Here is an 11,187-nt window from a genome sequence, read left to right as displayed (position 1 = left end):
TCCGCCATTCGAACGCGTCTTCCTATCGCTCCTCTCCCCTCCGCTAGGACCCGATGGATCCGCGAAAGATTTTGTTGGAAAACTCCACGATCGTTTGCTTCTGCAGCGTGTTGAGCTTCAGTATGCCGTCAATGTCCTGCAGCAGCTTGTTCGTCTTGCGCTGCACGGAGGCTACCCACATCGCCACGTCCCGCACCTGGTTGCCGTCGATTAGGGTGCCGATACGATCGAGTTGCTGCTCCAGCGCAGCCAGCCGCTCGTGTTGGCTGCCGAGCGTACCGAACGTTTCCTTCGATATTGCGCTCGGCGGCAGGAAGATGATTCGTTCGCGCAGCAGCTCGCCAAGCGTTTCCACCTTGCTCTCGAGCCGGTCCAGTAGGGCGGCCAGTTCGACGGGCGGTGCAGACACTTTGTTCAGTCCGTGCAGTATGCCGTGCTCGAGCAGCGCTAACCGGGCGAGCGATTCCCGGTACTGCAGGATCGTGCGGCCGTACTGCTCCACGTCCGACTCGATGTCCTTCAGGATGGTGTGGCGCTTGCGGTCCAGCTCTTCCGTTGCCGTTGTGGTGACCAGCTCGTCGGCAAGCTGTATCGAATCCGCAATTAGCTGCTGCGTTTCCTCGTCACAATCTTCCAAATCTAACGACATTTTGCGCTTTCCGTGGGTGGGCAAAGCGAAATTAACGAATGCGATTTGCGTTTCCCCAACAGCGGTAGAATGTTTACGTTATTTTAATTTTGACAGCAGCAACTCGTTCGAACGTGCTGGCAACCAGTGTGGCCAGATTATTTTGGCAGTTTTCGGTAGGCGCATCAAAATTTTATCGGTAGTTTTCGGTAGGTTAAAACTCAAAACTTAACTGAGTAAAAAAAAAGTAAAAGCGAAAGAAGTGTTAAGTGGGATGGGGTGGGGGGGGGGGGGGGGGGCTAATGCGCAAAATGAAAGTTCCATCTCACGAGAATATGCATCCTTTATCTAAGATATGGATTAGATTTGGTTCAGCGGCTACACAAATGAAGGTCTTTCTGAAGTGTCGATGTGAAAATTGTACTGGGAATTCTAAGCCAAAGAAGAACTAAGATGCACATTATTTTTCTCAGTGGTGGCAAGTTCTTTTTCTCGGGGCTCTACCCGACCGCTTAGGGCCGCAGCAGTGCTTCATTTGATACAACTTTATCGTACGTGCTGTCATTTGATTTTCGCTGGATTATTTAGATTGATATGATTGTTTGGCTGAGTTTTATAGTTCAATGATTAAAACTCATTGGAATATATAGGACCAGTGTGGCCAGATTATATTGGCAGATTTCGGCAGGAGCACTGTTGAGAACGCAACCATTTAAATTTAATCAATTACAGGCGGTCCCCGAGATACACGGTTAATGGGGACCGAAAACGGCCGCAAAAAACCGCGTATCTCGAATTTCCGCGTAAGTCGAATCTTGTGATTTCCAGCCAAAATATCACTAATTTTCGTATAATTTTGCAAGTAGTGAGAGGTTTTAGCCATTTAATTCATTATTTGATATGATTCTGACTTAAAATAACAGCTTGGAACCGTTTGAAATATATTTTAACATTCGATCAAAAGGAAGTTCTATGGAATGTTATATATGATGTGTCAAATCAGTACAATTTGTTCCAATAACTGTCAAGTTTAGAAAACCGCGTATCTCCGAATCCGCGTATAAGAGGTACCGTGTATCTCGCCCAAATAGCCAGAATTGCTTAAGCAGCTCATTTTGGCACGCTAAAGATCGCTGCTCTAATTCGCCTTTTGCAGTAGTTAAACAGCATCAAAGTTCCAGGTGGGTCTTTCAAACAGCATTTAAGCAGCTTCATTATGCTACGGTACCAGGGATTATTTTTCTTTGTGTTTTATTTTCAAGCAAGGCGTCATCAATGAAATAAACAACACGATTTGTGTTTTGTTATGTGCATGTTTATTTTAAAACTCCAAAAGCTCTTTAATTTCACATAATTTTACATAGTTTACTAAAAAATCACTATCACTTCACTCAATATTCCTTTTACAATTAACTTATCTTACTTGTACAGCAGCAATGAGATGATTGACGGCGTCTGTCTTTGACACTTTGACAAAACCCACCTTGTACCGATGTCATGCATTAAAAAGCTATAAAGTTCCACCAAGTTCGGTACACATTCTTAACAAGCCTTAAAGTTCTATCATGAACCCTACACATAGTGCTAATCAGCCGCAAAGTTTCAAAGAATACCGGGTGCTTTTTAAAAAGCTTTATGGTTCCACCAAGTACCGTTTCATCTCTTAATCAGCCACAAAGTACGACATCGGCCCGATTTTTCGTTAAACAGCCCTAAATCAGCTATTAAGTACGAGCTGGCTACCCAAATAGCCAGAATTGCTTAAGCAGCTCATTTTGGCACGCTAAAGATCGCTGCTCTAATTCGCCTTTTGCAGTAGATAAACAGCATCAAAGTTCTATGTGGGTCTTTCAAACAGCGCCTAAGCAGCTTCCTTATGCCACGATGCCAGGGATTATTTTTCTTTGTGTTTTATTTTCAAGCAAGCGTCATCGATGAAATAAACAACAAAATTTGTTTGGTTTAAACACATATGTATATTTTTAAATCTTTTGTATTGATAAATTACACAAATTTTTACACAATTTACTGATAATTCACAATCGCTTCACTCAATATTCATTCTTCAAGTAACGAATCTAACTTGTGCAGCAACAATGAGATTATTGCCGGCGTCCGTCTTTGACACTTTGACAAGAGCCACCTTGAACCGATGTCATGCATTAAAAAGCTATAAAGTTCCACCAAGTTCAGTACCCTTTCTTAACAAGCCTTCAAGTTCCATCATGAACCCTACGCATAGTGCTAATCAGCCGCAAAGTTCCAAAGAGTACCATGTGCCTGTTAAAAAGCTCTATAGTTCCACAAAGTACCGTCTATCTCTTAATCAGCCACAAAGTACGACATCGGAACGATTTTTCGTTAAACAGCGCTAAATCAGCTATAAAGTACGAGCTGGCTATTTGGGAAATGAGGTTAGCAATCCTTGAAACAGCAACCCAAGCGGCTGAAACGGCTGAAAAATCAAATATCTGTGATTTTCGGTAGGATAAATGGAAAATCGGTAGTTTTAGGGCGGTCATCTGTGAATCGGTAGGCATATAAAAATCGGTAGGAATACAGATAAATCGGTATTTCTGGTCACTCTGCTGGGTCGCGCGGAGAACTGTCAAACAGACGGCATGTGCGTTTGTTTGGTAAACAAAGGTTCACGCCGTGCGAAGGGCTCAGTCGCTCGATTTCACCCCGGTTTTTTGTTTAAAACATTCGTCCTGCAGCAATGAACTCAAACGTGTCCATCCGGTTAGCTTGCGACCGGGTAAACATTCCACTCATCAGCGATGAAAGCAAAAGCCAGCGTCTATTCACACCCGGCGAGGTCGTGACGAGCCAGCAGGGCTTCATGCGGTAAACAAAACAGGGTGCAACCGGCACCTCTCTCCCATTGCGATGTGTGCTAATAGCGACTCCGTGTTTTCAGCGGCCACGGTACGTACATGGAGGACGATACGATCAAATCCTCCGTCGCGGGCGTGATGGTGCAGGTGAACAAGCTGATCACGGTAAAAGCGCTCAAGGGCCGGTACGTGGGCGAGATCGGGGACGTGGTGGTGGCGCGCGTCACCGAGGTGCAGGAGAAGCGCTGGAAGGTGGACACCAACTCGCGGCTCGACTCGATGCTGCTGCTGTCCTCGGTTAACCTGCCGGGCGGCGAGCTGCGCCGACGCGGCGTCGAGGACGAGAAGCAGATGCGCAAGTACCTGCAGGAGGGCGATCTGATCTCGGCCGAGGTGCAGAACGTCCACTCGGACGGGACGCTGTCGCTGCACACGCGCAGCTTGAAGTACGGCAAGCTGGCGCAGGGCATACTGGTGAAGGTGTTTCCGTCGCTGATACAGCGGCGCAAAACGCACTTTCACAATCTGCCGTGCGGTGCGTCGATTATACTGGGCAACAATGGGTTCATTTGGATCTCGCCGATGATGAACAGTGAAGGAGGCGGTAAGCAAGGGGCACGTTACAGTGAAAGTTGTTCAAATTGACGGCTGTTTATTGCTCTTTTTTGTAGAAGGAGGAGGCTTCACGCAAAACCTGGACGATGTCGTGACGAAGGAGGATCGCCAAACGATTGCGCGGCTCAGGAACTGCATCCTAGCGCTGGCCCACTGCAAGATGATGCTGTACGACACCAGCATACTGTACGCGTACGAGGAGTCGCAAAAGTACGACGTGTCCGAGCTGCTGCACCAGGAATGCATGACCGACATTGCCTTCCTAACGCAGCACCGTTTGCGGGTGCTGGAGGTGTGAGGCGGTGTTGAGAGTGTGTTGCAAATAAATTCATCTTTTATCCCTAATTGTTGTGCGTGATTCAATGTATAAAAATAATAATTTCTTCAAAATAAAAAAAAATATTCAATTTTACGAAACACATAAATTTAAATAAACGTCAATAAACATGTCCGCATTGTGCATTCCCTCTGTGCCCGTGCCGTGTTTACGAATGCGCACAAAAGCAAACGGGACAACCGGTGCGAGCGGGAACGCAACACCAACAATGCGACAGCGGTGGTCTCGCTCGCACTGATAAATGTAAACTGATACCGACCGTGCGACGTCTGGCCATGGCAAGGCGCAGGTTTGCCTTTTCGCTACGAACGCAACAAATTTTCACCCACAAATTGTCACCGTGCACCGTACGTAGTAGTAGTGTGTGAAATAGGGAAGCAGAAAGGATAAACACACCCACACTTAAGGTTGGGCAAAGTCCTTGTTTTCCGTGGTGCAAAGAAAGGATAAGGATAACAGGGAAGGCTAAAAGCACCGACACGATGGAAGGCATACTGGTGTTTGACCAGACGAACGATTTAATCTACCACAACTTCAACGAAGCGATGCGGGAAAAAATGTCCAAGCAGGCGTACGATTTGGGCCTGCTGGATGAGGAATCGGTGGTGAGTAGTGCGGCAAAACACAGGAAGCAGTGAGCAAAACATTTGTAAGGATTATTTTTTCCTTTTTTCGTTTAATTATTTGTAGTGTCCAACGCAGGAGCTGAACTCGAACGTGCTGATACAAATCTTCAGCCCGCTGCTGGCCTCGCAGCGGATCATGATGTGCCAGTTCGACAACGCGTACACCGCGATCCAGATGGAGAACAACCTGAACGTCGTGTTTGACGAGGTGAGCCGCCGCTCGGAAGCCGTACGAGTGTGGCGAGGTTTTAAGCGCAATTATTAGGGAAAAAGGAGCAGGAGGGGCTGTGTAAAGGAACTTGTTTCTTTCCTTTGAAACCTCGAAAAGTCCTTCAAGAGGGGGGATTCATATAGAACAAAACTGGTTAAAAAGTAGGATGCCTTGTTTGTCCGTCTGGCTGAACAGAGCGATGCAAAATGGGGCATATCAGATAAAGTTGTAGAATGATAAGAATATTTACATTTTTTTTATCAATCTCACGACCTATCTTCAAACCATTATTTTCATTTGTTTCTTCCTTGGTTACAGTTTTTAGGGTATATTTTCCTCGAGATCAGCACCAAAGAAGTCGATCTGGTGAAGCGCGAGCTGGGAGCGTTCATTGCCTTCATTAAGTACATCTGTGGACCAAACATTTTCACGTAAGTGGCGTCACAATTTATCGTGTTAAACATCCACTGTAGAATTCGCCTTCTTTTTCCCCAGAATTAAAAACGATACAACAAAGGCGGAACACCTAACCGAGCTTATCCTCACCTACCGGGAGCTGTACGCCATCAACCAGGGCGTGCTGATGGAAGCGATCGAGCAGCTGCTGGTGAACGTGGACGTGAAGAGTACGGTGGTGAACGCACTGCAGGCAGCCACCGACCGGTTAAAGCAGGACCCACACTCCCAGCGCTCCCATTCGCTGCTCTTCGTCGGCAGCAAGTTTCTCGCCCGGTACAGCACGCGCCAGGCGCAGGAGTTGGCCGCCGTCGACATGTTCTTCCTTAGCCTGCTCTGCCAGATGTACAATCGGCGCAGTGCCACCCATCGGCAGCGCATTGAGTCGCGCATCGTGTTCCTGCAGGGCAGCGTGCACCAGTCGTACGCCGGCTGCGTACCGCACATCGTGCACGTGGTGCAGCTGTTCGAGCACGTGTCGCTGGTGCTGGTGATCGAGCATGCTCACACCGCACTGGCCAGCCACCTGTACGATGTGTACTTTGCGCTGCACAAGCTGCAGAACCTGCAGAGCCAGTTCGATCTGGACAATTTGCGCGGTGCGTTCGAGGCGCTCGAAACGTACGCGAAGCACACGCAGGATGCGCTGCGCAAGGTGAAGGCGCACAATGCCGAGGTGGACGAGTGCATTCGCACGTTCGGCGTGCGGTGGGACACGTTGCGCAAGAAGTACGCAGATTACTTTAAAGCATCGGACAACGCGCTGATCGTGAAGATTGAGTCGAACATGCCGATGTTTGTGGAGTCGGTGAAGGAGCTGTTCCGGTTGCTGTGCGCCAGCTGTGCCACGCTCGAGCATGGGTTGCAGCGCGTGAGCGACATTGCGGACGTGGCGGAGGCAAGCCTGAAGGAGGTGTTCGTGTTCCTGCACGCCAAATCGCAGAAAAACTTTACCATGGGATCATATCCTTTTCAAAGTTGAATGTTTCAATGGTGGTTAAATTTATGGAGACACTTTTTTCCTTAACATTAGTTGTTTTTTGATGAGCACATACATGGAGGAGTTCCCGGGCATGGTACACTTCATGCATATAGATCGGTACAATGGCCGAATCGTTGCCCCATCACTCGATGATCACGACCCGTCGGACATTCTGAAGGACAGGGTAAGATGATTACAGCCCAACAAAACGTGCCAATTGCCATTTGCCAAACATTCTAATCCAACGCTCGATTTCTATGTACTCCATGGAGCTCCATGCGTTCCAGAAATCTCCAAAAATAGACCCCCTTTTGATAAGAGTGTATTTATACTAAAGCAAGATATTCGTGCCCTGGTTTCACCCCTCCCCGCATTCACAGATATGGTCGATGGTCGACTTTTCGCGCACCTATCTGGACAAGGGTTACATGTCAATGATCTGGAAAGATGTGACGTTCAGCTACGCGTACTTCCTCTGGTTCGAGGACGAGCACGGTGCGACCTTGAAGCCGAACGAACCGGCGACCCATGGGGCGGTACTGCCGGCCACGAAACCGTCGCTGACTGCCGGCATCTTGGCCGGTGATTACTATCAGTAAGCTGTCCATCAGTAGTAGTAGTAGTAGAACGGGTCGTCATTTATTGGCTAACCGATGTTGGTGTCATTCGCACAGGCGCCTTATCGAAAGCTGCTTCCCAAGGACACCGTCGAGCAAGGTCCGCTGTTACGAGCTGTTTCTCGTGCACCTAGGGCTCGTCACTTCAACGATCGTGTTGGAGCACTGTCGCCGGCTAGCCGTTACCATTACCGATCTGACGGGATGCATTGGGAATCCGATCGATCTACTTTAAGGGCATGAACAAGCGTAGTTTTACACAGCGTTGTATGTTACATTCGATTAGTTTGAAGTTGTCTTAGTTCATGTAAGTAATCTTTTTCTCATTTTTCTTCCCTTTCTACACTATTTATGATCAATTATTCTCGTCTATTGTTTTACCTCACTAATGCTGGCCAACGATAAAGGCGTACGTTCCAGCAGATTAGCATAACGCTACGTCATATGGAGAACATTCCAACCTTCATTCGCCGGCTGCATCGGTCTGCATCCAGCAACGGCACAGTGCAATGTTTATTTATTAGAAAAGTGCCGCCGAGTGCGGCCATGCATACCAGATGGCTGCTACTACTACCATTACTGCTACCACTACCACTACTACTATCGCTAACTAAACTTTATCACCACCTTGAGACGACCACCAGAAGCACATTTACATACATATTTATCAAAATTGATCGTATCTTTAGTACACACAGACACGGCCAGGGCACGGTCGGCTCACACTTTCTGTGGCAATTCTTCTTTAGATGGCGTCGTGCAATGATCAAGGCCTCACCATCATCATCATCTTTATGCAGTGTATCAATGGCTCCACCGAAATCAACGTACTAGGTACAATCTTCGTTTGCATCGTATCTTTCCACCATCCCACCCCGTTCTTATCCCTCAAAAAGGTTCCTTAGAAAGTAGAGGTTTGATTGAAAGATTTGCATTCGAAAGCAATATACACACAGTGTGTCCCCGGATGTAGAGGGATAACAAAGTTTTTTTGCCGCAAAAGTGTGAAAGTTTACTTCATGATGACATGTAATCTTGTTTCATTTTTTTAATACCTATAGTTTAAATTTTCTTTATAACGTCCGTGCTGTATCATATATTGTCTTACCTTAATGTCTTAGTGTCTTAATGCCAGATGGAAGATCACAAATGTTACATTTCTCTTTCCCCTGGGGATTTGCCAGATGTTTTGATGACGTGATTCATCAGTGCATCCGCCCGGTCGATGGGATTCACCACTCAGAGTTCATCAACGTTTGTTATCTTATCAAGTGGGTTATTTCTGAACTCTGGAATGTAGACAACCAAGATACTCACGCAACTGTAGCGTACTTTCTATCCAATGATGTCGTGTGATTCCATTTTGATTCCCAACTGAGCATTTCTAGGCACTATCGACACCATTAGTCAATCATTTCCGTTAAGATTTCTTCTATTTGGTGCAGACTGAAAGTGCTATTTTGTAGCGCATCGAACCATCTGATGCGTTTGATCTCACGTTGCGAAGGTCAGGTTAACCGTGCTCAGTCCTCCCCACACCCAACCAGCACACGCACATGCCCCGTACTCCACACTCCAGAGCAGCAGCCAGTTTGAAGATTGGCACAAGGGAATTGAAAGGTACAACCGCGCACTGCCCTTAATGCCGTATGATTAGCGTTGATAAGACCTAATTGCACTGTCGATGAATGTTGGTCGGTGCAGTACGGGATGGGGCAGTGCGCGGTTTGTGCGCTTGCAAAATTTCAACACAAGTGAGCACAAGAGGCATGGGTTAGATGTTGGTACTTGCAATCGCATGGCGCACACATCTTGATGACAACAACATCGATGAATGCTGCAGCCTGGGGAGTTGCCCGTCTCCTCTCCAGGCCTACATTTGGATGTCACTTAGGTTGTTTTCCAACACTGTTGCCCGCCACTGGATCGTGTCACGGGACAATTATAACAATAATCATTATTGATAGCGATAGTGTTGGAAGAGGGAGAGAGAGAGAGAGAGAGCGAGACTCTGTATTTGAATAGTACAATCCACTTCCGCCCGTGCGCTGACACGTGCGACCCAAGCGCGCGTGGATGTGTTGGATTTGTATCAGTAAATTACCGGCTTCTTTATTCCTGATAGAGTATTTGCAAATGAAAATTAATATTTTCAGAAGAATTATTTTGTGTTGAAGTTGTTTTGGGATTGTAATAGAAATACAGTAATTACAGCAGACGCAAATTTTGGTCTGAAATAAAAGGTCTCAAGTTGAAATTTCGTCAGCAATCATTGGTCACGTGTTGGAATTTCGTCAGACATAATGACGCAATGCATATTTTGCATCTTTTGGAGAGTTTTGTTGACTTGCTAGGGATAAGAATTGATCCCATGTGAGATCCATACCCAACCACAGATAGAATCTCTTTAATGACTTGCATATTGTCTGTGTTGAAGGTGTTTGAGCGTACGTGACCTCAAGGGAATTGGAAACATTTCTCAGCCTGGGATTCTTCGGCCATTTACGATGATTTGTACTATCGCATTTTGTCCATATTCAAACTGGGGAAGAACCGCGACAAAATATTACAACAAGAAAAGGTATTTTTAGTATAAAAAAAAGAACGTGAGTGCTTCAAGAAGACCTACTAGAACAAAAATAATTCACTTAATAATAAAAAAAAAATAAAATAAAATAAAATAAAATAATAATTCACAGCAAATTTACCTTGAAAATGAGTCAGCAGCAGAAAGTATATTTCAACGACATTGAGATGTCTGATATACACATTTTAGTAAGTTATGAAGTATTGTAAGTAAGTAAGTAAGTTATTAGTTAACTAACAATAGTTAAAAAAACAAATAAATAGAGTTAACAGATAGATAGAGACGAATGAAACGTGTAGATATTCTAAATGTAGAACATAAGGGTTAATATAGTAAAGAACGAACATAGAGCTAGTTAAAGAAGTAGTAAAAATCCAAGAGAAGACAGATAAAACGATTAAACTATCTAAAACAAACTAGTAATGAAACTATAGGACAGAGGTCGATCAACTGACAGGGTTCTGAAGATATTCCAAAAAAGTGATCAAACAGTTGTTAGAAAGCATAAAAGTGTTGGGTGGATTTTACATGGTAACAATTTAACTTCAATCATTTATCCTAACTGCTAGACGTTATATCCAACATACTAATTCAGCTTCATTCATCGACCCGAAGACACGATGCGCTTCTTTTCTACAGGAGTCGAGATCAGTCGAGGATCATGTGTGAAATGAGTGTTTGTGTGTGTGTGTATGTGAGCCAACCGTTAATTTCTACGCTTACTAACATCATCCACCCGAAAACCCCCTAATCAATGTGACTACTACTACCACTACTGCTACTACTACTAGGCACCACCTTGCGAAGCGAACTCTGACGCGCCGCCTTTGCCTATGACCGCGATCGTGCAAATCTTCGGCACGAGCAGCACGGTACATGGGGTAGTAGAGGGCCAGAAGGGTGCCGTTTTTTCAACTAACGACCATTGGCCATTTAGTTTGCGCATCCGATCGTTTTCCAACCCCGGACTGGCTCAGTCGAAACTGTCCGTCATCGGGGTACGATCGTCGTCGTAGTGTCGTGGTCGTGCTGGTTATCGTCGATATCTTCGGAAGAGTGTGCTGTGTTGGTGTTTTTGGAGAAGTTTGGTCAAAAAAGTGTCCTACAGATTGTGAGTGTTCTAAAGATTCGGTGCTAATTAGTGTCTTTCTAGCATCTCCGGGGAAGTCATCTACGATTACCTCAGAAGGTTGCAAGGAAAAAAAAAATATCGATTGTGTAACATCACTGTGTATCCGCCGTCCTTCAAGATCACTTTTCCTTGCGTGAGAAACAGAGTTGTTTTGTGTAA

General features: G+C 45.7%; 2 protein-coding genes across 2 annotated transcripts; both read left to right on the top strand.

Annotated features, from left to right (window-relative positions):
- The first annotated feature begins 3,211 nt into the window (after positions 1 to 3,211).
- LOC120959076 (exosome complex component RRP4) lies at positions 3,212 to 4,425 on the top strand. Its single transcript, XM_040382229.2, has 3 exons — positions 3,212 to 3,475; positions 3,549 to 4,069; positions 4,137 to 4,425. Exons 1-3 carry the CDS (start codon positions 3,348 to 3,350, stop codon positions 4,376 to 4,378), a joined length of 891 nt encoding a protein of 296 aa, XP_040238163.2. The 5' UTR covers positions 3,212 to 3,347; the 3' UTR covers positions 4,379 to 4,425.
- A 132-nt stretch (positions 4,426 to 4,557) lies between these two features.
- Positions 4,558 to 8,297, top strand: LOC120958295 (Hermansky-Pudlak syndrome 1 protein homolog). Its single transcript, XM_049610274.1, has 8 exons — positions 4,558 to 5,022; positions 5,108 to 5,251; positions 5,573 to 5,685; positions 5,750 to 6,676; positions 6,765 to 6,876; positions 7,073 to 7,287; positions 7,367 to 7,546; positions 7,717 to 8,297. Exons 1-7 carry the CDS (start codon positions 4,900 to 4,902, stop codon positions 7,542 to 7,544), a joined length of 1,812 nt encoding a protein of 603 aa, XP_049466231.1. The 5' UTR covers positions 4,558 to 4,899; the 3' UTR covers positions 7,545 to 7,546; positions 7,717 to 8,297.
- Positions 8,298 to 11,187: the final 2,890 nt, after the last annotated feature.

The sequence above is a fragment of the Anopheles coluzzii genome, chromosome 3 (genome assembly GCF_943734685.1).
Source record: "Anopheles coluzzii chromosome 3, AcolN3, whole genome shotgun sequence".
Lineage (NCBI taxonomy): Eukaryota > Metazoa > Arthropoda > Insecta > Diptera > Culicidae > Anopheles > Anopheles coluzzii.
Note: the sequence above shows the minus strand (reverse complement) of the source record. Positions and strands in the feature narration are given on the sequence as shown.